At 44.0% G+C, this 26,930-nt stretch overlaps 1 protein-coding gene across 3 annotated transcripts in view; it reads left to right on the top strand.

Annotated features, from left to right (window-relative positions):
- The window catches only part of LOC113011239 (zinc finger protein 521), an 88,908-nt gene that overhangs the window by 23,694 nt on the left and 38,284 nt on the right, over positions 1 to 26,930 (top strand). For 2 of the 3 annotated variants that reach the window (XM_026150684.2, XM_080292919.1), the window contains exons 4-6: positions 16,722 to 20,233; positions 20,369 to 20,453; positions 20,770 to 20,802. In XM_026150684.2, the coding sequence (XP_026006469.1) occupies positions 16,722 to 20,233; positions 20,369 to 20,453; positions 20,770 to 20,802 (3,630 nt within the window). The remainder of the gene's footprint in view (positions 1 to 16,721; positions 20,234 to 20,368; positions 20,454 to 20,769; positions 20,803 to 26,930) is intronic. The other variant, XM_026150685.2, reaches the window with a different exon arrangement.

Raw genomic sequence — 26,930 nt, forward strand, 5'->3', positions numbered from 1 at the left:
CCTCTCCTTAGAGAGGACCTCCCAAGGAGTGGGTAGGATTCTGCGAAAGGCTGCCAGCTTGGAACATGTCTCCGCGATAAACCGAGACATTAAAATCCCTGATTAAATAGTAACTCACCACCTGTGGCAGCCATTCTCTAAATAAGCCACTGATTTAAGACGGCAAAGAACATCTACTGGTGCTGTCACTCCACCGTGTTATCAGGCTCATTATAAATGCAATATGTGTACAGTGAAATCACATCAACAAAATCCTGCAAGACTGACTGACAGCCAAGAGAGATCAGGCCGTAGTAAACAGAGTGGTAATCTTTATATTAGGACATTATGTGCCCCCAGTCAAAGCATGATGCATCTTTCTCATCATGAACTTGGTTTGTAGAACATACCCCACAAACAAAGTCAACAGACAAAACCATCTTATGATTGGATTTTAATCCAATTGCATTATTATTCAGGCCTCCCATTGGCCATTCATTACTCTCACATGGAGCCTGTGTGGGTTGTTATCACCCAATCAGGCTCAAGACTGTATTCTGGAGAGCATGCTTTCGTTTGCATCCTTTAAACCCTATGAGCCTTCCCTCTCTCTGGGCCCGCCAACGGAATACCTAATTCCAAAGTAAACTGATTGCTCTCTCCAACAAGATTACGCTGTGATGATGTTAGCCAAATGAGACTGCTATTCAGATGCAACCAGGGCAGGCAAGGATGCTTACCGCAAGATGACTGATCAGCATGTTAAGAGAAACAAGGTTGGGAAAAAAAGAGGAGAAAACGAGGGATAGAAATCGAAAGAGTGCGAGAGAGTTGTGTGCGTGGGGGTAAGCAGAAATGTAATTTGCTTCTCACCTCAGGCGACTGGGCTCTGAGGCCAGTAAATATGCAAACAAGCTGAGCCTGGCCATCAATATGAAGACCCTAGATGATTACTAATCTCCACCGCTGAAGTAGATTGAGGTCTGTTCAGCAGTGCCATGTAGCATGAGGGTAGGGGTGGGGGGGGATTGGGAGGTTAGAGTCCAAACTTCGTCTCCATGTTGGCTGCCAAGATTATGCACAATTTAGAGTTATAGGTGTAGCTGACCTTCAGTTTGGGAAGTGCTATACTATTTATGATGCATACCAATTAGCAATAGAGCGGCAATAAAAATGCAGGCGTCTTAAACCTATATTGTACATGTTTTTGAAAGGATACATTAATCATGTTGTGAATGTAATTCAGAAACTTCTGCTGCAAGTTTCCAGTAACTTTGAACCTTGTTTCAAACTCAGCCTAGTCTTTTCATCATGGAGAGCTCCTTGTCTGATATGAGCTCTTAGACGTGCGGCACAGTAGTTTACCAGCCCATTGTCATTCCCCATCCGTAATCCGGGATAAAACCTATGGGACGCAGACCGGTCTGGAGTCATTAGGTGTGTGCGTGGCTTACCCAGACAGCCAGATAAACCAGATGCCTCGGGATGGCCAGGGGTCATCTCTCTGTGTGAACACGTTGTTGATGTCCTTGTTTGTCTCTACCTCTTCTTTGCCCATATCCCCCCTCACACCCTTCATCATTCCTTTTTTTGCGTGCTTTCTTTCACTCCCTTGATTGCCCTGCACAGTCATCACAAACACAGAAGTCCGCGTTGGAGCTTAGCAGTCGAAGAACCTGTCAGCTAAAGGGAAGGAGGAAAGAGAGACAGGGGAGTTGACTGTGGCCCTAGGTTGAATGCCTGAGGGTGTACTACGTGTGGAGGATAGTTAGTGCAGAAGGACACGCCACAGTCTGCAGGTGAATTCTCTCATTTTGGGAGACTTAATGCATTTGAATCATCACCTCTAGGGGGACGTCTTACAGAATGAGCCTTGATATAAAATGCAGCAAAGGTTGTGTGTGTATGTGTGGTTTGTGTTTTTAATACAGCAGGAGGGCCTGTAAGAGGAATATATATATTCTAAGAAAGTCTTTCCAGTCCTAAACATAATTGACTATTTCTTGTATTTTGGAGTATGTTTCCAGCATTGAGCTTTACCCTCTGCAGTGAGTGCACAAGGCTTGAGGATGTTTACCTGGCATGGTGCCTGTTGTAGCTGCCCTCCTGTTGAGGAAAAGCAGGTCAGGGTATAGCTTTGTGTTTGTTTGTTTGTTTGTGCAGGTGTGTGTTTTTCTCGCACGTGTGTATTGTGTGGCTTGTGAATGTGTATGGCTTCGTGTGTGCACGTATGTGAAGAGGAGGGAAGATCATTAAGATAGAAATAGTCGGAGAGTGCATTACATTCAGCTAGTTAAAAAAAAAACACAGAATGTAATCTAATGTAAGCAGTTATTTTTCAGGAGAGGGCGGGGTGGTCAGTGATGGGGATGGTGGATGGCGGGTAACTGGATTCTCAGTTCACCTGAACCATCCATCTGCTCAGCCATCAATCTTCCTGCTTTCTAGCCCTCTGTTCATTTACTCATCCACCCATTTATCCAGCCTTACCCATGGCCAAAGGGCCATGTCTCTTTGTGGCCCTGATAATCTAGACCAATTTCCTCTGCAATTTATTTCCCAGCCAACCACCCACCTGGTCAAGCAGCATCAGGCTTCTCAAGGTAGAGCCACTCATCCCAGCAAGCCCCTTCCCACCAATCACAGCCTCCCCCCCCCTGTCCTCAAGCCTTAGATCTTTTTGTCTTTTGTGTTCTGAAGTTTCAGCTTTATACAATAGTAATGGAGCATCCTTTCCTTTACAGTAATCTCTGACACCACTCAGCATGTGTTGTTTACCTCTAATGCCTCAGCCCTTCTTCTTCTTTGATTTCTATTATCATTTCCTATTTCTACCACTTTCTGTGCTCCTTCATCTCCGTCTTTCTCTTCCTTTGTCACTTTCTCTTCCTCTCTTTCTTGCATTCTTTCCTCCTTTTCTCCATCCTGTCATGGCTCTTCAGTATTCTGCTGCTGTCTTGTGTAGAGTGATTTTGCCCAGACACGTCTGGCTCTGGGTAAAGTGCAGTCCCCAGAGAGCGTGCTCCGCAGCCCCCAGGTCGCCAGCACCATGAATACATTATGATCCCCATTTCCATCCTGTTGCCACGGCAGCACTTTTGGAGCCGCAGGGCGATTAAGACGTGTGCTGTCGATACCCTGATAGGAGCAGAAGTTGGATCTGGAAGCTGGCCTTTGATCAGATTTCATCCTCCTGCCTGCTATTGGTAGCTTCAGTGCAGGAAGACAAAGACGGAGTCTTGTGGGCTTTTTATTGGTTTGACAAGCTCACCTGCTGCACATAAGCATACCATGCATCCATCCTTGAGCTTTTTTTCCCACCTCTATGCTTTATCTCTGTCTTTCCTGCCTGAAACCATTTCCCTCCCTTTTTCTCATTTCCTTTGCTCCTCCCCATCACCGCAGTTCAGCTAAGGCAGCATTATACGCAGTCTCTCTCTGCTCTATGATATTCTGCTATGCTCACAAAGGAAGCAACTCCCTTACCTTTTATTGTTTCCTTTTTTCTTTGGGGGATGATGTATAAAACATGGTGCCTCAGGTAGAGGATGTTGGGTAGGAAGCCATGTCCCCCTAAATGGCCAGCCGTGTGCATGCGCCTAACACTTCACTGAGCAATCTGTCAACATGTCAGCAACACATGTTTTGTAAAAAGCCTCTGGTGGGAGCCAGGGGAAAAAAGGCACTCCTGCCAGACCAGAGAGGAAATGCTTTTTTCTCCTCTATGCAGTGGATTTTCTATTGCTGGTGCTCTGTCCCACGGGCCCCCCACCACCACGCTCTCCTCCCCCACACATACACCCGTTGTCTGCACTTCAGAAATTTGAACTGGGGACCCTCGAGGGGGTTTACTGGGAGGGTGGGGGTAGGCTGCGAGGGAGGGGCTCCCTCTTTTTCAGAGCGTATGAAATTGTGAAGGTATATTGTGGCAGGTCCCCAAGCGGTCTTTTCTAATACCTGAGTTTCTGGCGAAGCTGGAAATTACCAGCGGCTCCCCCGAGGGACGGCTTTATCCACACCAGGAAGGGGAGCAGAACTCAGTGGGGAGGTTACTTAATGCATGGCTGAAATAAAAGAATTTCTGAGAGACAGAGGCTGAAAAGCTAGCTTTTTTTTTTCTTCATTTTTCACCCCCCTCCTCTCTTACTCTCGTTCCCTCTCCCTTTCTCTTTTCCTCCCCAGTAGTATAGTTTACTACTCTCTGCCTTCTCTTGAAGGGTTCTAGTTTAATAAACTTTCAGAGGATCCTGCTGGTGCAGACAGCTAGACAAATACCCTTGTGTGTTCTCTTTTGTCAGAGATACAGCTTTTTGTTATGTTCTTGCAAATTTGATTTCTCCCTCTGTCTTTCGTTTTCTCTGCCGCCCTCTGTCTCTCTCCCTTTCTGCATTTGTCTTCATCTCCCTTGTCCTTCTCTTGCTTTCTGTCTCCCTCTTTGATTCACAAACACATAAATACACACACACACACACACACACACACACACACACACACACACACACACACACACACACGAAGTTAAACTCTCTTGTGGTTGAGTTTATTGTTTGGTCTGTCTCTTCGTTCTCCCCCTCTGTGTTCCCTTTTGTTTTCTGTATGTTTTGTTGTATTGTGCACAGAGGCTGAGATGCAGATAGAATGCAGACAGTTTGCCCTGGGTGAAGAGTGTGCACAAGCATCGCTGTTATCTATTTAACAAAACACATTATTCTATTTATACATGACCAAATTCTTTAAGTTCCGCCTACCGTTAAGGTGCAAAGTGCAGTATATTTTTCATCAAGGAGATTTAGAGCAAAGTGTTGGGGGCAATTTACTCATCTCTGTATAGTTTCTACTCACTGAATCCGGCTGCCTTTTTAATCAGAGCCTGTATCTAATGTCTGTGCATCATTAAGCTTGCCATGTTCATAACCTATAAAAAAACAACAACATAAAAATCTCATCCATGTATGAAATGCCTCTCTCCTTGCATCTTAGTTCCTCTGTCTTCCTCCCCCTCTGCTGTTGGTAAATAATTCAACCTTTCCCTGTAACAAGTGCTGGCCTTAATAGGGAGCAGTACCTGTAGTTGGGATAAACAAGGCAGCCGGCCTCACCAGTGAAACAGAGGGATTTGGGCTTTATGAGGGCAGAGGAATAAGTCGTTTCCTTCTGAAAGGCAGAGTAGACTGGCTGACATTAATTAAACCCTATAGGATAAAGGTTATCTGAGGCCTAGCAAAGCAGAGGCCGTGAATGCAGGATGTTATGTCTGACGAATCCTAATCAAGACTTCTTGGTGAAGCAACATGTACGGGTTGAGGCATTATATGTACGCTATGTCTGTGATATTATTATTCTAAAATCTGTGTTCCTGCGGGAACTAATTTTACAAAAGAGTGGTATTTCATCGATAGAGGAAAGGCACTATGATGTTTGACTGTCTGTTTTCAGTTGCAGACACATGCTGATAAAACAAAAAAATCGTTTAAAAAAAAAAAATAAAAAAATACGAAGAACAGGCTTTGCTAGAGTTTCAATTCCAAGAAATTTCCTGGAGAATTTCATGTTGAGAAAACACTGTTGCCCACTGTGCTCTATGGTGGAAATTGTGCCAAGGAGTCTCCCATGTGATGTGTGATCAGTGTCGGATGTAATGTGTTACTGTAATCTCATCAGCTTGTTCATGACACAGTAATGTAACACAAAACTGCGACTTAATTCAGTAATCATATGATAATCACTAATCAAACAAATCTGAACTTGCTTTTGTTACAGTTCCTCAATTATCTGCATGACGAGTAGAGGGCAAAAGAAAAAAAACCTAATTAGCTTTTTTGTGTGCGCTTACACCAGAATCTCCTCACCTTAATTGGTAAGAGGGTGAAAACATGGCGATGGCAAAACTGCAGGACGGTTTATGACTTTTGAGTTGTTAAGTTATGCACATTGCTTTGAATTTCGTTTGCACACTGTGTCCAGGACAAAAGCAGCTATCTACTGCAGCAAACACAAGATCAAGGCTCTCCAAGTCGCTGCAAACGTGACATGCTAACACAAGGTTAATAGCAAACCACCCAACCCAGAAGTGAGTGTATAACGGCCTCAACCAAGCAGTCAAGGCTAACAAAAGCAGAGATGAACAGGCTTTTAGCTCTGTGTATTCTGCAGCCAAAACACTGTCACTACATTTTCCATGAAGTGTGATTAATCGTCTTTGCGATAAAAGCTGAAATACTACCAGAAAGATCTTGGGTTTGCTTTCCTTATTAGGTTTAGTGATTTGCACATTATATGCAGATTTGACTTAATGCAGTTAACTGTCACAAAAGTAACTAAACAAATAGTTTCATATAGGCAGCAAATAAGGAAAGAAATGCATTTAAAAATAAGTAGTGCCCAGTGCCTTACTTTTTTGAATAACGAACAAAATCCTGCTGTGACTGACTTAGCTGACCCTAAGTTTGGCATGCCACTCGGGTGCCAAGGCTCATGTTTTACAAATTACCCAGAGGGCCGTGCATCACCTCTGTGCCCATATTTTCTCCCTGCTGTATGCATAGTGTGTGGGATTATATTCCCCCAACTCTAGCTCTTCCCTAAGACAATGAACAGCTGCAGAGATGACAGTCACCTCACTAACCCAGGAATGCAGAGAAAATTTCAAATTAGGGGAGAAGCTTCACTCTGACCTATTGGCATACCCCATTTGTCCTGGTTTTAGGTAGGTAAGGCTCCATGTATATGTCATCAGGACACCCGTGGAAATTAAAAGTCACCTTCTTTGAAATGGTCTTGTTATTTAAAATAGCCAAGGAAGTGGGCGAGTGACACGGGTTTTATTACCATCTCATTGTGTTCAGTTTCTATATTAAGGACTTGTTTTGTAACACTAGCTCATCCGCGCGAGTAGTAAAATAGTAATGTGCGCTCCTTCCATATACTGATAACAGCTGATGTCCGCTCATGAAAAGTAATTAGCTGATATGGATGTTGCTGTCAGTGAGAGCTGATATTGGCGGATTATTACATTCACTCTCCTTGAAATGAGTTCATCACAGTAAGCTGTACATCCAGATAGACATTAAGATTGCCACATGTAAGAAGGACAGCTTGTTATTACAGCAGGATAGGAAGATTCCAAGAGGATGTCACAAAACGGCCGCACTATCCACAAAAATTAAAGGACCGAATATATTCTTCTTCTTCTTCTTCTCCTTTTTAAGATATCACAGAATTTGCCTGTGACCGTCGATCTACTCGCCATATGTTGCTTCAGATGCAAAAATCATATGTAAAATTATACAGGGCATCTGAGATGTTTCCTCTGATTTTCTTGTATTGAATTGATGGTAATTCATGTGGGGGATATTTTTTGGCAGGCATGCCAAGCTCCTCTCCTGAGACTAAGATAAATAACCTCCCCAGGTGGTGTTTTTACTTAGTAAACAGGTACTAACCCAAGAATCGCTGGTTTTATGTAAATAGGGAGATAAGTATTTGTTGAGGTGTTGGAGTGAGGGGATGGTATTCAAGGGTGAGATGAACCTCAATAATCTCTTTTAAGGATTTTTCTACAGTGACCCTGAAAGTTTTCCACTAAGTACGTCAGCATGCAAACTTTTAGCAAAACAATCTAGGGGAAAGTGGGGTTTTTTTCAGCTGATAAATAGATAAACATGAATAAATCAATGTGAAGTGATGGATGAATAAGTAAAATGCCCTGTAGTCATTTGTCTAGTTGTATTCAGGCCTCATATCCCATCCTTGTTCTGCAAATGAAGATGAGGGTGAGGGGCAGCGAAGAACGTGCTTCGCTCGGTGAGGTGTTGGCATTTTGTTTGCCTGTATCGGCGTCTTGTGTGTGCATTTTTATCATCTTTTAGTATTAAGATAGGATGACGAGCTGCCTGGATACCAGCAGAAAACGATGGAAGGGGAAACAAAGCAAACCCCTAAATCTGTCTGCCATTTGCGCTCACATACTGTACACACATGTCATGAGTATCTTGGCACAGTTACTGGGCCAGGGAAGTGCTGGTCTGGGGCCTGGCCCATTCTCCAGAGACACCCCACCACCTCCCACCCCACCACCTCCCCTCGCCTCCTCATTCTCCCCCCCCCCCCCCTTCCCCCTTCCTGTGCAGTCTGTGGACGCAGTCTGAGGCGACAAGGTTGCACAACAGCTCTCAAAACCTTCACTTTGCAAAGATGATCATAAAAAAAAAAACACAGTCTGCCATTAGAAATCTGTTAAAGAAGGAAAATAATTAGAAGGACTGTGATAATTGTGTCAAGGGGGAGATAGATCAGACGAATTATGGGAAGAACCACAAAATCTTGCCATGGCTTTGTTACTTTGCTGTTTGGTTCATTCCGACATTGATCCACCCTTCCATCTGTCATCCTTTTCCTGTGCTCCTTCTTCAACTCTCCATTTGTATCTCTCTTTCTTTCGTTCTTTCTTCCTTTGTTGGATTCGAGAGTGGAGGAGCCTTCTGGCTTTAACAGAGAAGGGATGAAGATGTTTATTCATCTGGAGGGTATTAGAGCCATGATTAAGGAGGGGAGGGAGTAGTAAGGCTGATGCGACGTCTGCAATGCTCGTTCTTGGGCCGCCTTTGGGATTCTGGCCAACACACACCAGGAAAACAAGAAGTGAAGAAGAATGAAAAAATACTTGTAGTGAAATTCGATTCTCTCGGGAAAGGACAGAAGTTTGAATTTTAGCTGGCTCGCTCTCCCTCTCTCCCTCTCTCTCGCACTCGTTCTCTCTCCCTGTCCTCACAGCTAAGCTAATTATTAATGAATGCGGTTTCTGTTGAACCTTGGAGAGGTGTCAGCACTGCAGTCACTGAGGGTTAAGAAATCTTGACATTTAAGACAGGGATGCATGAAAATACATCGTCTTGCTTGAGTTGATGCTTGTTTTTCTTCCCCTCCCGCTTTCCTCTCCACGATGCATGTTTTCTTCTCCCTCTTGGGCTGTCTCCAGTTGTTTTACCACTGACAAGCTGGGCTGGTATTGAGGAGATATCAAATAAAGCCACAGTGTATTAATCGGGGGAACCAAAGGTCATGGGTCAAAAGACAGAGTCAGAGTTCGCTGATAAATGCTAATGCTAAACCTAACACAAGTTCATTTCCAGGTTGTTTGTCCACATGCATGTGATTCTCTTCGTTGTTTGCGATGAGGGGAAGAAAAAGAGGGAGAGATGAGGATACAAGTATTTTTATGGGCATTTGGCAAACTAACTGGCCCTTTTAAAATATCTCCAGTGCAACTTAAACTAATAAGTGAGACGATCCTTTCTTGAAGTCTAGCCCAAGTTTTATGGGTCACTCTGAGGTAGTTTGATTAAAAAGAATTAGACCCTATTTTCTGAATTCAGTCAGTGCTGTGTTGGGTTTTAAGTAATGGATAGCGTCTCTGGAAACTTGCAGACCAAACCCTATTTTAATGAAGCAACCATACAGTAACTCAGCATATTTCTCTATGCACAACAATTTTTTTCTGTTCCACGGTGATCACATAAATCACATTTCTGTGAGTAACTAAGAGTGTTTGTGGGGGGAGGGGGAAATAAAAGAGCATCCAAGTAAACTCCCGCACAGTGAGAAAATATAGTAGCGGCACAGTGCTGCAGCATCTCTCAAATTGGCTGACTGGCTGGCTGGCTGGCTAGCTGACTGTCCACTGGGTCCTGCGCCTGGTCTGCCGCAGTGTTGAGGGAACAGCACGCACACACGCAGGCACCCTTGCCTATTGAAGCCCAGCCCAGTCCAGTCCCGCCTGGCCCAGCACTCCCTTAGAGCCAGTGCAGTGAGGCAGGCGGTGAAGGGCCATGCTGAGGGACAGATTGTCATCCTCCTTTCTCCCCCTGGGAGGCTCACTGTGGCTGCTGGTCCAGCCAAGACCTGAGGAACAGCCTCCTTCCTGTTTGTGCTGAAGTCTACCTGAAGTGGTCAACGGTCCTCCTACCTTACCAACACCACCAGCTGCTCAGTTGAAGAGGAAATGATACCACTGCCACCGTCGCACTCCCACACACAAACTGCTCCAACTACATCGCAAATACAGCGTTGATCATAGATAGATAGATAGAACACCAACATGAGCCATCAAGCCCACCCACTACTACTCTGAATAATAACCTGCGGTGAACCCCAAATTCACCTTTTTGAATAATAGTTTAATTAAATGCCTTGATTTTCCGTTCTCTCGTTAATTTTCCTTTTTCTCATTTGAAAAACGGACTTAATTTTGAAAGGAGGAAAATGAAGCACTCCTGACAATTTAATTCCTCCGCTCCATGTTAGCTTGCCTCATCCTACTATAACACCTTCTTTTCTGGCAGAAAAACACAACAGGGCGCACACAGGGCCAAATAGCAATACAAGATGACATCCCTGCAAATGCTGTGAATTCACATTTTTACAAGCATCAAACGGCAAATTATTAAATTAAAAACATTTTCATAAATAAGTTCACATCTTCTATTAATATTAAGTGTTTTAAGTCTGTTGCTGGCTTCAGATATTTAATAGTATGCAGAATGATAAATGTGTTATCCAGCAGACAGACAGCCCTGACATGCTTTTAGAGTTCAGTCGCTGTGGTTATGGATTATGGTACGATGTTAGCTTTCACAGGAAATGCAATGAGTCAGATCATGCACTAAACATCCTCCCTCTTTTTAAGAAACCTTATCATTGATTATTATTATTCAGCTTGTCCATTTTGGCAGAGACGCATTAGTGCTGCAGTGACACATCTTTGCAATAAGTAATAAAATTCCTCTTTGGCTGTGTCTCACCGTCACAGAGAGAAAAAAGCATAGTAAAGGATGACTGGCCGCCCTACTTTTCTTGCTCTGGCCTTCCATTTGTCTAACTTTCCTGTGTTGCCACTGGGGCGCTGTGATTTCTGGGACAGTGACCAAGTGCTCCTGTCTGAGCTGGGGGACGTGGGTAATGTGGACAAAGTAGTTGACAGTTTGCCGCTTCCCCATGGTTGAGAGACAGAGCCATGAGGGCCAGAATAATGGACACCCAGACCACAGAGTCAGGACAGCGCTTGATGTTCCAGCTCTTTGTGTCAGGCCCTGCGTGAAAAAATCCCCATTGACTGCAATTTTCCCTTCAAGTTTGTGTGTGTCTGTGTGTGTGTGGATATGTGTTGTATTGCGCATGTACATGATGTTAGGCCAGAGTAACTTGCTGCTACGGCACTGATGAAACCGCGGGAAGTGAATCCTTATTCCATCTAATGTTTTTCTACCTTGTCCAGTAAAAGACAGCATCCTTGTTCGCTGATCCTCCAGCCGTCTCCCACCACCCCTCCTTCTCATCCTGTAGCATAGTGGATTTGATTGATCTGTAGCAAGGGGGGAGAGGGACCTGACATTTCTCAGCGATGTGTAAAAACATATTGTGTTTGCTAAGAAAAAAAAAGAGGAAAAGAGAGAGACAAACCCAGTATACACACAACACTAGTACCCACACACACACATACACAACACAATGTCTGAGGTTGGGGAAAAAGTGGTGAAAAAGCAGCCTCTTTAACTAGCTGTGCTTGTGCTTATTTGTGTGTGTTAATCAGCTGCATGGTGCAAAAAGCCACATCAAGCCACCTGGTACTTTTGTTGACAGCTACTGGGAATTATCAGTGCTTCATTTTGACTGGATTTGATGTCTTAAAACAGGGATGTAGCAGGACTACTGTGAGTAAAGCCCAGCACTGGGCCTCTTCCAATAGCTCTGTGTCCTCTGAGCTCTCTGTCCTGAATCAACTGAGTCATTTGTTCATCTGACTGGAATTAGTCCCCCCGAAAAAAAAAAAAAAAAAAAAAGAAAAGAAAAAGCTATCCTTGCCCACCTCATCCTGCTTCTCTGTCAGGAAAAAGAGCGCTAATATAGAAAAAAAATATATATATATGTATATTACACCACTTCTTCTATTAGATCTTAAGTGATTGTGTCACAAAGCGGCGTACATGAATACGTGTTGTTCAGACACGCACTGCTATTTGGACATCAGAACAGGGAAAAGTGTTGAGATGACACATGCATCATCTCATGGGAAAGGCTCACTACTTTTCCCAGTAACTGTAAAAAGATCCCCTCTCTGAATATGAAGTGGGGTCACGGTGTTACATCAGACAAGTTGTCAGCTTTTTGTTTATTCAATGAATCCCCAATCCCCAATGTGCCACAAATACACTCACACAAACACATCTCTTATGACAACCACTATGTACAGATCTCTGGTACAACACACAGGAAGATAAGGTTTGGCGACTGAAAGCCTGGCCATGCTTTGCTTCACTAGAATGGCTTTTGAACAAAGTCTAGCTTGTTATAGAAGTGGCAGATGAGTGATGGGGGGGGAAACATTTTTTCTGATAAGATAAGGTCCTGGACCTGGATAAGAGTTTGGCTTCCTAAATAGAGGAGATGTACTCTGTTGCTGTCAGACAGTGATAAGGCATCATGAACAGCTTCCAGTGCCTCAGACACGAAGGTCTGGGCACCAGAAGTGAGTTGTTCCCAAATGATGCGGTCCCTGAAAGGTTTAAAGAGGGTGTAACTGCAAAAATTACATTTTCTGAAACACAAAAAAAGGTAGATAATTGCTTTTTTTATTGCTTTTTTTTTTTTTGTACTTTTCATAATGTGGACTAAAAAAGTGTAGATACAAAAAAAATAAAAAATAAATTCCCCCCCCAAAAAAACACCTCTAAAAAAATGGTTGGTCAACTGAGGCATGGTTTGTATTTTGAGCCAGCTGGAATAAAATAACCAAGGATATTTTCAGTATTTTAAAAGCTCTGCACAAAATCAGCTTGAATACAGATGTAGCTGTTTTTGCTCAGTTGTTTCATATTGTATGAGACATTTCATAATTATCTTTAAAAAGCGAGACATCTATGTGCATGTGTATGAAAGCAATAAAATGCTTTTGCAAAGCAAGATGCAGTTTTTTAGGATATACATGCAAAAGCATTAAATATTATACCAAATGTCAAACCAAGCACCCATGCTTTATCTCAATTACATTTAACAAGAGACTCAGTTACATTTGTGTGCACTCATTCCTGTTACAAATACTTAAAGGCCATTAAAATATTTTTATAATCCCATTTTAAATTTTTTTTCCTGCCAGTTGAACTTTAATGTATACCTTTGTTTCCCTTTTTGCAGTCTCTAACGGAAAGGAGCTTTATTAGATTTTAATATCAATAACTTGGATATTTTATTTATTGGGCCACTGCTAAGCACAGCATACAGCCATACATTTGAAGAACAGTTTATGTGAAAATCCGTCTTTGTTGCCTTCTTTTAAACTCTTACGCTCAAATTATACTGAGACCCAATAGTATTTGTCTACAAAGAAATCAACAGACATTATTCTTTAAACATTTTTGTATCATTTAGCTTTTAAAACATAGACACAGTTTGCCACCATATGTGTTAAAGTCCAAAGGGAAACAATGTCATCATGAAAATTAATGACTTGCTCTCAAAAAATATTTATGCATGCTAATTTTCAAATGCATTAATTGCATAAATAAAAGATTCTTCAGGGGCTTGGAAAGCTATTCTGCTGTGCAGAAAAATGGTAAGCGTACCTGTTCCCAGCATTAGGGATCTTATTTGAACAGGGGTATTTACTTTGGGAAAGGGTGCTATAAATGAACACAGAGGAAGTGCTGCACAAAAGGCAGTTCAGACTGGCTTAGAGGAAACTGAGACCTGCGTGTGAATCGGGAATTCTCAGTGGTTACTTCTGCAGTACCAGGAAAAAAAAAAAAGAAAACACAATTTGTATAGAACAGAAAACGTCTTTATTAATTTAGCATATTTTGATCAGTGAACTTCACAGGCCAAGTTATATTTTTGTGACTTTTAAGAAGTTCTTAGTTACTTTAGCTTCGACTTTAATGTTTATCTTTCTGGTAAATGTGGCAGTGGCACATTTTGTGCCATTCCCTATAGGGGAACTCCAAATGAGGTTGTTTTGTTCCATATAGGAGACATTAAAAAAAAGGAGGGAGGGGGGTAGGGACAGAACTCCCAGAGAGGGACAGGCCTTAAGATGGAGGTCTTCCTCCCAGGACGTGACAGGCTGTTGGCTGGAGGATGCTCAGGAAGGCCTTGGCAGACCAACAAAGACAGCCCTTCAGCTGCAGGGTGTAGTTTTTCAGGCCCCAGCATCCCCTTTGGCAGCGGCACAGAGAGTGCTGGCGTGCACAGGCCCCCGGCCCGAGAGACAGGGAAGTAAGGCCCGTTCTTTTATTTACTCAGGCTGCTGCTGAGGCCTGGGCATTTCTTGTCTGGGTGAAGAAGGAAAAAAAAACAAGTCTCTCTCTCTTTTTCCTCTTGAGGTCTCCTGAGGAAGATTGCTCTTTCATCTGCAGTTGTTCACACACTTGCTTCGGCCATTGGACTTGTATCTGTGTATTCTATGTGTACATGCTATGTGTGCACATGTATATTCTTGTCAGTGTATGCACACAAGTGTGCTCTTGCTCTGTGTGCGCGTGTGTTTGGTGTGAGGTTGGGTGGGGGTGAGCGGTACACAGTAAAACTCCTGCAGTTCTATAGTTTTATCTATCGACTCACCAGAAAAAATAGGTGAAGAAGCACAAAAGGAGAACCTTTGTCTACTGGTTACAGCATGGCTATAACGTATTTGTTGGCCAGTGTGACTATACCCTATGCAGTCCAACGTGAAATCAAATGATGCATTATTACTAACTGTGTTATATTTGCTATCCAGACACAAATTTTAACATAGCTACTTATTCAAAACCCTTCATTGCAACTTCCATATATATGAATCAGATATTACTCTATATATGTCATCACCGTAAGGCCCTAAATAAATAATATACACTGAGCAAACAAACAACGAGAATGGAATGAGATTGTCCTGACAGCTTAGTAATGTCTCAAGGCATCAAGACATCCTCATTTAAGACAGCAGAATTTCATTTAGCCTTGTATACAGAACCATTTATTTGTTTGTTTTATACTATTGTCTCGAAGCCAATACGTTTGACTGTAAGGCATTGGCTGGGGTCATTCTTCTTGCACTGTCTTCTTCTCCTATACCCGGAGAGGCAGTATGAGATAGGGCAGATCCGCCCCCTCTGTGGAGGAGGGCATAGCACTGAGTCACCCATCCTCCCTCAAACCAGAGAGAGAGAGAGAGAAAACATTGAGACATGTATGAAAGATAAAGCAAGTAAATCAGGCAAGGTTTGCTCCTTCAGTGAGATGTGTGTACAGAGTGGGCGCCTTGCCAGGGGTGGGAGGTTTCCGGGAGGGCCACGGTGTGGAGGTGGGCTCTCAATGTGCCGCTTTCAGCAGTTTGGAGGGGCAAGGGAATGGCCTCCGACCCCATCTGTTTCCTGAAGATAGGCCCTGATGGGGGTAAGTGCTCAGAGAGGGCATGATATCCTGACAAAGGGCAGATCTCCCAGCAAAAACAACAGAAAGGGGGAGAGAGAGAGAGAAGACTTAGATTTGTCAGCTGAAGGAGAGTACAGAGGTTGGATCCTGGAAAGAGCTCGTGCTTTTCCTCCGTCCCTCTCATAAATCTTTGCAGCTTCCTCTTGTTTTTCCCATTCCAAGTTATGGCCTTTTGACATTTTTTTTTTCTGAAGAGGTTGGGATTATGTTGTTTTATTTAGGTAAGGAAGTTCACATCACTTAGATTTCAGCAGCGGGAAGAAGTGGCCTGTAACCTTTTGAACCTGTGGAAAGTGGTGCTCTGTTTTCCATGCATATAACCGCACAGTGAACCAGTGGATTGGAATGTTGGAGCCATTTGAATAGGAACACATTAAAGTGATTGTAAAAAAAAGTTGGTCATTCTCTGCACCTGCTTGTCCTTGACCGAGACAGTAAGCCACCACTAGCCACCTACCCCCTACCCCTCCTTGCATCAGAACATGGATGGCACGTTCATCCATCCACGATCACTTGCCTCACAGCTTAACGCAGACTGCACAGACAAATTTTGTAATAATGCATATTCTATAATCTGATATCTATTGACGGATGTTCTGATGGGTCTATGTTTCATGAAAATCATCCGTTTTGCAGCAGAGCGTTCCCAAAGGCTATGCATAGCTGTGGTTTAAATTGCATATTTAATCTTCTCCTTCATCCTTAAAACTGCTTTTGCCTGTTTTTCTCTTGTCTTAAGGTCATTTCAAGGGCTCTTGTTATTCAAAAATATTCAAGTAATTCTTCAGGAATAATAGAAATGTTCTAATTTACCTCATGCAGGGCTTACATCCTAGAGTAGACCCATTGTCTTGTGTTGGCTTTAAATGTCAGAGAGATTGTGTTTTGAGTCACAGTGGGCTAAGCCATTACATGGCCACATACAAGGTTAATTGTAGTAAAAGTATTTCCACTTATTCTCTTCTCTAATTATACTTTAAATTGCATATTTAATGTAACTTTTTAGATAACACCTAAGGAGAGGTATTGTTTCAGCTGAAGAAAAAATGGTCTACATTGCAAAGAATTTGAAAATCATACACCACAACCTTATAATTACTATGACAAATAACGCCACGGTGGCCTACCTTTTCAAGACTAATGACTTGCTAATATAGTGACTAGCTTACAAAACACCTTTCTAACTCACTCACTTTCTCCATTTTTCCTCCTCCATCTTTTTCCCTCTGACCTGCCCTCAATGCCTTCATTTCTACATTTCTTTCTGTCTTCTTCTCCAGACGGCGCTGATCTTGAGGATGACCCATCGTGTTCTTGGCCAGCATCATCTCCCTCTAGTAAGGATCAGACTTCTCCAGGACACTGTGAGGACTATGATTTTGGCGAGGAAGAAGGAGGCCCTGGCCTACCGTACCCATGCCAGTTCTGCGACAAGTCTTTCAGTCGTTTGAGTTTCCTCAAGCGTCACGAGCAGAGCCACGGTGATAAGCTGCCTTTCAGCTGTACCTTTTGCAGCCGCCTGTTTAAACACAAGCGGAGCCGAGATCGACACGTGAAGCTACACACGGGTGATAAGAAGTATCACTGCGGAGAGTGTGACTCTGCCTTCTCCCGCAGCGATCACCTCAAAATCCACATGAAAACCCACGCCTCCAACAAACCCCACAAGTGCCCTGTGTGCCGTCGAGGCTTCCTTTCCTCCAGCTCTCTCCACGGCCACATGCAAGTACACGAAAGGGGCAAAGATGGCACGGGCTCCGGTTTCTCTAGGGCTGATGAATGGAAGCTGAAAGAAACCCGCAAATGCAGCCGGTGTGAGGAAGGCTTCGATGTTCCAGAAGAGCTCCAAAGGCATATCGCAGAATGCCACCCTGAGTGCTCCCCATCAGAGGATGGAGGCCTGGGTGCCACCCTGCAGTGCATCTACTGCCACGAGCCTTTCAGCGATGAGGGCACCCTGCTGACCCACATTGACCAAGCCCACAGCAGAGATAGGAAGGGCCACACCTGTGCTATCTGCTCAGAGCATTTTCTGTCTGTTGAGGACCTCTATGCTCATATGGACATCCACCAGCTCCCTGAATCTAGTAACCATAGTAACAGCCCTTCCTTGCTGACTGTAGGCTACACCTCTGTGTCTAGCACAACTCCGGACTCCAACCTCTCCGTTGACAGCTCCACAATGGTGGAGACAGCACCACCTGTGCCCAAGACCAGGGGAAGGAGAAAGAGGGCTGCACAGAACACTTCAGACATGGGAGGACGTTCCTCTAAGCAGCCTAAAGTCTCTTACAGTTGCATCTACTGCAACAAGCAAGTGTTCTCCAGTTTGGCTGTGCTTCAAATTCACCTGCGAACCATGCATCTGGACAAGCCAGAGCAGGCTCACACTTGCCAGTTTTGTTTGGAAGTTCTGCCCTCTTTACTAAATCTGAATGAACATCTTAAGCAGGTCCACAATGCAGAAGATCACGCTGCCCTGTTAGCGAGCTTGCCTGATGCCCTCCTTCAGTGTAATTTCTGCCCCGAGGTGTTAAATGACCTAAATGCCCTCCAGGAACACATCCGCTGCTCTCATGGCTTTCCCAGTCCAGTGGCCAAGGAGAGCAATGCCTTTTTCTGCCCCCAGTGCTTCATGGGGTTCTTGACAGAGGCTACCTTGGAGGAGCATGTTCGCCAGACTCACTGTGATGGGGGGAGCCTACGCTTTGACTCCCCCTTGGCTGTAACTCCCAAGGAGCCAATAGTCGAAGTGTACTCCTGTTCATACTGCACCAACTCCCCCATATTCAACAGTGTTCTAAAGCTTAACAAGCACATCAAGGAGAATCACAAGAACATTCCACTAGCCCTGAACTACATCAACAATGGGAAGAAATCCCTCCGCACTCTCAGCCCCTCTTCGCCAATATCTGTGGAACAAACTGCCGTGCTGAAACAAGGTAGCTCAGCCTCCCGTGCCACCAGTGAGTTCATATGTAACCAGTGTGGTGCCAAGTATACAAGCTTAGACCTTTTCCAGACTCACCTCAAAACGCATCTGGATGGTCTGCAGCCTCAGCTTACCTGTCCGCAGTGCAACAAGGAGTTTCCCAACCAGGAATCTCTGCTAAAGCATGTGACAATTCACTTCACTATTACGTCGACTTATTACATCTGCGAGAGCTGTGACAAGCAGTTCACTTCAGTGGATGACCTGCAGAAGCACCTACTCGACATGCATACTTTTGTGTTCTTTCGTTGCACTCTGTGCCAAGAGGTGTTCGACTCAAAAGTGTCTACTCAGCTCCACCTGGCTGTGAAGCACAGCAACGAGAAGAAAGTGTACCGCTGCACCTCCTGTAACTGGGACTTCAGGCATGAGACTGACTTGCAGCTTCACGTCAAACACAGCCACCTGGAAAACCAAGGCCGTGCCCACCGCTGCATTTTTTGCGGGGAGTCCTTTGGAACGGAAGTGGAGCTGCAGTGCCACATCACCACCCATAGCAAGAAGTATAACTGCCGCTTCTGCAGCAAGGCTTTCCATGCCATTGTTCTTTTGGAGAAACATTTGAGGGAGAAACACTGTGTGTTTGAGGGAAAGTCACAGAACTGTGGCGCCAATGGTTCTACTGTAGTTGGTGGGGAAAGCCAGCCTAAAGAAGATGCTGAGCTACAAGGTCTCCTAACTAACAGCCATGGTTCAGGGGCAGTAGGTGGATCTGTGATGGAGTCCCAGAACAGCCATGATGGAAGTGAGGAAGAGGTGGACACTGCAGAGCCCATGTATGGATGCGACATATGTGGGGCATCTTATACTATGGAGTCACTGCTCACTAACCACCAGTTGAGAGATCACAATATACGCCCTGGTGAGAGTGCCATGATAAAAAGAAAGGCTGAGATGATCAAGGGTAACCACAAGTGCAATGTTTGCTCCCGTACCTTCTTCTCTGAGGCTGGGCTGAGGGAACATATGCAGACCCACCTTGGGCCTGTCAAACACTACATGTGTCCCATCTGCGGGGAGCGCTTCCCCTCATTGCTCACCCTGACAGAGCACAAGGTCACCCATAGCAAGAGTTTGGACACGGGGAGCTGCCGCATTTGTAAGATGCCACTGCATAGTGAGGAGGACTTCCTGGAGCACTGCCAGATGCACCCTGACCTGAGGAACTCCCTTACAGGTTTCCGCTGTGTTGTTTGCATGCAGACGGTCACCTCCACATTGGAGCTCAAGATCCATGGTACTTTCCACATGCAAAAGACAGGCACTATGTCCGCAAACCAACCCATGGGCCGCACCAATGCCATGTCTCAAAACCAGCAGCAACACCACGCCCCAAAATTTTTCAAGTGTGCCTCCTGCCTAAAAGATTTCCGGTCCAAACTAGACCTGGTAAAGCTGGACATCAACGGACTGCCTTATGGACTCTGCGCGTCCTGTGTGGCGGCTGCCGGCTCCAAGAGCTCCAGCCCAACAGTGAATGGAGGGAGGCAACAGCAGCAGCAGGGGGGAGCCACCACTCCAGCAACAACTACAGCCACATGGGTCCAAGGGGAGAGTCTCAGCCCTGGAGATGGAAAAGGAAAAGGTGTTTCTTCATCGTCCTCATCCTCTTCCACGTCGTCCTCGTCTGCAGCCAAGACACGATGTTCCAGCTGCAATGTGAAGTTTGAATCTGAGGCAGAGTTGCAAAACCATGTCCAGACAGTGCATCGGGAACAGTCTGGGGACAGCAACAGTGGACAGCTGAAGACCCCCCAGGTGTCTCCCATGCCAAGAGCCAGTCCATCGCAAACTGAAGAGGTATTGCTAAGTAGCCTCGCACTAAATAAGTAAATGAAAACATGCAGAGAATTTACAATTTACAAATGACACAAATATTTCTACCATATATCTTTTATTCACACTTGACTGTAATCCCTGTTGTCTGATTTACAGAAGAAGACATACCAGTGCATCAAATGTCAGATGGTGTTCTACAGTGAATGGGACATCCAAGTTCATGTGGCCAACCACATGCTGGGTAGGAGATAGCACTTTCTGATTCATTTATTATGGTTTCTGTTATACTCCAGAAACAAGAGTCATTAAATACAGTGCTTGTGTAATATATACAAATATGTTTGTCCAAATTTCCCAAGTGTTTCTAAAATCTAGCGTAAATTTAATCAACATATCTTTTAGGCATGCAATTTAAGTGTTAAAATCTCACCCGCGCAGTGTGCAAATTATTAAGAAAAATTCACCCAATTTCAGTGTTTTCCTACCTTTTTAAAGATGAATCACATACTAAAAATAAATGTGATATGTAATAAAATATTTGACCCTGTCTCATTCAGGCTCACAAGTATCTGGATCACATCACCAAATAGGTGGAATTATTTTTTTATTTGACCATCAACTGCATCCCCAGTGTTGTGCTTTCATAAACCCACAAGCTTCATTTCTCCATGCATGTGAATGGTATAATATGGTCCGTGTGCATGCTTCAAGCTGAATTTCTCCACTTCAAACCACTCTGTAATTAAGGTAGTTTGAAGTAGTGGAAAATAAAATACACAGATTATTCAAATATTGAAATATCAAACAGATTTGATCATTCTGATCATCCCAAAGATTATCAATCAATTTTCTGAAAAAAAAAAAAAGGTAAAAATTTCTCTAGTTCTTCTATATGTATTTTTGGTTTGTTTGTCTGTTGTACTTTGTCACACAAGTACTGTTTTCAGATGACTGAGATCTGCATACTAGATTTTATACTTTCATGCTCTCTCCTTTTATGACGTCAAATCAACTGAAAAAATGGATATTTGCCATTTCGGTGTTTAATATCAAAAGAAATATTCCAAATTTTGCATTTCATTTCGCAAGATTTCTCAGCTAAGAGTGCTGGTGTACGACTAAGCTCCACATTTTCAAAATGTCTCTACTTTTGGTTGTCATTTGTATGCAGGCAGAATAATTTATAGGGAACAGACAATTGGAAAACAGGTTTTCTTGCCTGCAGTAAGTAGGCGTCTGAATTCCGGTCTCACGTTCCTTTATTCATTCATTTATTCAGCTCGTTTGGCGGCTCTTTCATTACACTGCATTATCTGTTGTCTTCAGTGGGAGAGAGACTCATTGATCTGGAACCAAACCGCCTCTCTGTTTGGGACACGCTTCTAGGCGCAGGTGAATTTAAACACGGTGGGCAATTCTATCAGGACCGGTAGGCAATTCTATCAGGGACCCACTGTTTGTGCATAAACAATCAGAAGCATGTGATTTGTGATTTTGATGCTGCGGTGTATTTGCAAAAGAGAGAGATGAGCTGAGAGTGTGTAGGTGTGTATTTTGTATTCATCTTTGCGATCTGCTCACCCACTAGTCTACTGGGGGTGCCTAATACAGTACCATGCCAGCATTAGTCCTTTCTCTCGCAAAGGCAGGCACGGAGCACACTGGGAGGGTAGAAAACAAACCCCCCTACTGGTTATTTTATGTTTTTCAGCCGCACAAGCACACAGTTTCCCCGTAATAGTGGAATTCAGACAGCTTAAGATAACAGGAGGATAGGTGATTGGGTTATTGTCTGATGTCTTACTTCTCTGATATGCCATCGCTTTGTATTCAACATGATCACGGGTTTCATCTGACTTCTCAAAAGGGTTTCTGTTAGATACGTTTGCTTTGTGATCTCTAAAATAAGGAGAAAACAAAACTCATTGTAATGTGAAGTTGTCAAACAAACAAGAGGAAAACAGAGCAGAATGAAGTAAAGTTAAGGAAATGTGTTTAATGGACAAGGCGTGAGGTACGACATGTGAGCCGTGTTTCAAGCGCTGATCTTGTTCTTTTACGTACCCTCTGAAAAATTGCTCTGTTTAATTTGGAGCATGGTTAAATTCAACCCACACTTTAATCACTGAAGAGCCAATTTGGGCCAAAAACAACCCCCCAAAAAATGCACATTTGGAAAAGCTCTAAATATCTTTTCGACAGAAAAAAAAGGGACACTTTCTCCTTTTAATGACCATCTGCACAGGAGAGGGGAAACAGGGGGCTGGGGTCATCTCCGCTCAGCTGTCAGCGTTATTAGCGTAGGTAATGGAGCAGACGCTGGATTCATAGGGGTGTTGTTTTCATCCATGCCCCGCTCCATGGTGTCAGTTCACACTGATAACTCTATATATAGTGATGTGCCGTGACATAACCATAGTGCTAAGTGTATGGAACAACAAAACCTGAGCCCGTCTCACCCAGACGAGTCCACATTAGCTGCCTTTGTAATACAATAGTCTCCCTCAAACCCGGCGCAATGAGCCTCCACCCCTTACCTCCTCCCATCAGGCCGAAGTGGTCGCGGCTGCCTCTTCTGTCCGACTGCCAGCACATTTTGATGCATGGATATTACACTCAGATGATGACGCTCCTGGTTCAGACATAAAGGGCAGCTCTGGTGCTCAGCTACTCAACATTTACTATGATAATGGAGGTAAATGAAAGGGACGGAGGTAGCCGTGGGTGCAGAAGGGTGTGTTGCGGACCAGCCCCAGCCAAGCCTGTGAACGGCCCCACGTGTCTTAAGATGGAGGCTGCAGCCTGCTAGGGCCCAGATGGATCAGTACACATTTGCTGTACAGCTGGTCGCTCTGTTTGGGGACCTGGTGTGATACTCCTATGGAGAAAAAAATGATATCGCCACCATCCAAGGAGCAATTTAATAGCAGGCCAGAAGACAGCTGGCCACTCTTTAGTTTAGAGTTTTTTTGGCATGGCACACTTACAGAATTGAGGGTGTCCGATTTTTCTCCAGAGACACACAGATTTATACAGCTTTCAGCTGTCGCAGTCACTATCAATTCTTTAATTTTCTGTTTTTCTTTGAGATTAGAAGAAAGGCCTCTTCGTGAATAAAAATTTCTCATTTTGAGATGTAATAACTGCATTGCAAAAAAAAAAATGTAAATAGTAGTCCCCGTTCATTTTTTTTCTTTTCTTTTTTTTTTAAGAGGACCTTTGAAGGTCCTTCACTGACACAAAAGCCTGTTTGGTTTTATCAGCATGCCATCATGCCACCCCATTGCTTCACTTTGACCCCAGTGTAAACTATGACATTTGGAGCCTCATGGGGGGCACGTTTGGCCCATTTATCGCACTGTTTCAAATGTCCCTGTGTGGATTTTCAGAGCCCTGACATGTTTTGAAGCATGGGCTCTGTCTTAAAGGGTTCTGAAGGTGAAAGAGGGTTTAGCTTTTTTTGTGCTTTATCTGCTTTCAATCTCATTCTCATCTCACTTCTGTCCTTTCCAAGTAGCTACTGCCAAGGTGGCAGTACTGAGAAGGACAACTGTAAACAAACAAACCAAACCACATCCCCCCCCCCAAAAAAGTGTTTTTTGGGGTCACCTCTACAGATTTTTTGGGTTGGTGACAGCACAGAGCTTGAAGCCAAGTCAGGGAGGAGGCTTCTCTCTCAGAGTGGAGCCAGTGGCCTGGTCAGCCCAGGCAAAGGGGGGCACTGGAGGGGTGGAAAGGTTCGGGGGCGGAGAGGGAAAGGCACATTTGCTGTACAGCTGGCCGCTCTGTGTGAAGCAGGCACTGTGGGCCGTTACAGAGCTGGAGAGGAGAGCGAGTGAGAGGCCTTTAGCTCTCCTCTAGTTTCTCCTCCTCCGCTCTGTTCTCTCGTTCTCATTCCCCCTGTCCACTATCTCTCAATATTCCTCTGTCTCAGTATCTAGCGTTTGCATTTTCATATTAACTGAGCTCCATCCTGGCAAAACACACTGTGTTGGCTGTTATTGGAAGAACCGACAGGAGGCACACTGTAACAGTATTTGAAGCTGAAAGCCTTGTTTTGTTTCTTGCTAAGGGCCGCAAATTATCCTTGACACATATCCTCTTGTCTTGGGCCCCTAGAGCAGCTTGGCCAGTGTATGTTGATTATATGGTCTCCATCACTGTCTCTGCCCTGGTGGAAACACATTTACTACCCCATTAAGTGCTTTTTTTCCCTCTTGATACATAAGCAGAATGTGGTATTTTCATTCTTTGTTTCTTTTCCTATAATCCTCTTTGATTAGGTGCGTCTGATGGTGTTCCCTCCGTTTCTAGAGCTCATTCATAGAGCACATACACATGTAATCTGTTAACAAACATGACCAAACACTCCTCATTTGACTCCTAGGGGGCTAAATCAGAGTCAGAACTCAATAAACAACACAGCAGAGGAACAGGATCAATCGTATGAAATAAATAAGAGAACAGGTTTGGACCAGCCATTGGAAACAAAGGAAACCATGCATGCCTTATGCTGAGCGTGATATCTGCCTGCTTTTATTAATTGGTGATTAATAACGCCTCTCTGTTCGTTAGCATAGTCACCTCCCGTGCAGCCAAGTGTGTTGCTGCTAATATGCAATTATGCGCACCTTACTGCTCGTTACATTATACCTCTCCCTGACTAATGTGGGGTCCATGAGGAGAATAGAAATCAGAGCGAGCTGCATAAAAAAGAGCTATCAATAAGATTTTCGCACCCACTGTGTTACTTACCTGTCTGGATGGAAAACAAGAAAAAGTTGGGCTTTTTTTTTCTTTCTTTTTTTTTTCTTTACAAATTCCTCAATGTAACCAGGAGACTGTATTAAAAGTTTAACAGCATTGCAGAGACTGTTTTGCTCTTCCTGGTGTTTTTGTTGTAAAGCAGAGGTAATTGACATCACCATGGGGATGCTCTGTTGCTAGGCCAGACAAGCTCAGTCTGATGTGGTCCTTATCTATTGATTTTCCTGACATTTCCCCACACCTCACAGACTAGGCCAACATGTGAGAAAATATCTGATGCTCTCAGTTCATACAGCCTGTTTGTACAAACTCCGGGCGAACTCTTGCTGCCCCTGACTGCATCGCAATTGGTAGGTTGATGTCACCATGGTGACTTGGGGCAAATTCCTGCCAGTGATTGGCTGAAATCTGCTCAGTTGTTGAGTTAATCGTTGTACGGGACTAATAGTAGTTCAAAAGGAGCATTTAGATTTAAATACCTTGAATTTAAAGACATTCACTGGCATATTTTTCCAATTTTCCCATCCTAGGCTTAGTTAAGGACTTTGGCGACCTGAATAAAAGTAGGCTCTCCCTGTCCTTCTGTTATGTTTTATTGATATACAGGAGAGATGTCTCCTTTAGAGTGTTAATGCCAACCCTTGTTCTGAAGTGAAGCCCATAAATACTGGATGATCAGAATTAACCTCTGCATTACTCCACCTCCCCATGGTCTCTAAGATGTCACCAAGGCCGGAGGTGCATGCACACCCCTGGTCTGCTGGGGTTGCTTAGCAGTCTGACTGGAGGGGGGCTTATGGGAGAAGTGCAAACAGACAGTCCTGCCTTAGTAAAGGTCAGATCTGCAACCTACACCTCTCAAATCCCACTCTGGCCCTGATGGGACCTGGGTTCCAGGCGTGCCTAGAGATGCTTGTGGTAAGGGAGACTTGCAGTGAGAATGAAGTGGAGTGCAACCACTGAACTGCACTGCTTTTAGAGGTTGTCAGCACCAACAGTAGTGTGATAGATATGACCTAACTTTGTGTAGGGGCTCTTACCTGGCGTATTTTTGGAATGTCATTCTGTAGCTATCATATGCTGCTGAATAGAAATGGCTTCCAGTGTTGTTCTCAAAGCTGTTATTAAGCAAGCTTCATAGGTGTAGAGAGGTTTGTTTTAGAAAACAAACAGAGAACAAAAGAGTGCCGCAAAAAAGTTTTAGCTTTATGGACCACAATGGTGGTTTTCCAAAGTACCATGTAACAAATGACTATCCTCATCAAACTTTGGCTGTGTGAATGGTAGACAGGGGAGGAGCGGGGAGGGGAATAGGGTTCTGAAAGGCCCCCCAGCGTCAAAGCCTTAATAATCATGTGAGCAGCGCTGGACTTCATTACCCTCCTGTTCGACAGGCCGAGTGCCAGCCTGGATTGCTGGCTGGCTGTGGCAAGGTCAACGGCGGAGGAAAAACCAGTTACTGTGTTACTCTGGAGCGGAATGGAGAGGGGCGGCCATCTGTCAGCTCAGGCCTGCCATACCCGCAGAGCAAATGGACACGGGCGGCCAGAGGAGAGGCCACAGACACCCATAGAGCTAAACCCAGTGAGCATAACACTGAGGCATGGACACAAATCCAGCCAAAGTGATGGGCATTGGTACCACTAAAACACACACACGCACATATATCTATATATATATCTATATATATATATCTTTCTTTCCTCACAGCATATATATATATATATATATATATATATATATATATATATATATATATATGAAAGGCAAGGCTGCAGTCAAGAAATTTGGCAGTAAGCTATGTCTGTGTTTATGCATGTTTATTTTTACTATCAGCACACTATTGGGCCCCTACTGCTTTAAATCCAGATGGCAAACCATTTGATAAAAAGTTGACAAAAGTTTCGCTTTGCTTGCCAACAGTAAATGTGTTTAATCAGCTCTTTTATGG

The sequence above is a fragment of the Astatotilapia calliptera genome, chromosome 18 (assembly GCF_964374335.1).
Source record: "Astatotilapia calliptera chromosome 18, fAstCal68.1, whole genome shotgun sequence".
In the NCBI taxonomy this organism is placed as follows: domain Eukaryota; kingdom Metazoa; phylum Chordata; class Actinopteri; order Cichliformes; family Cichlidae; genus Astatotilapia; species Astatotilapia calliptera.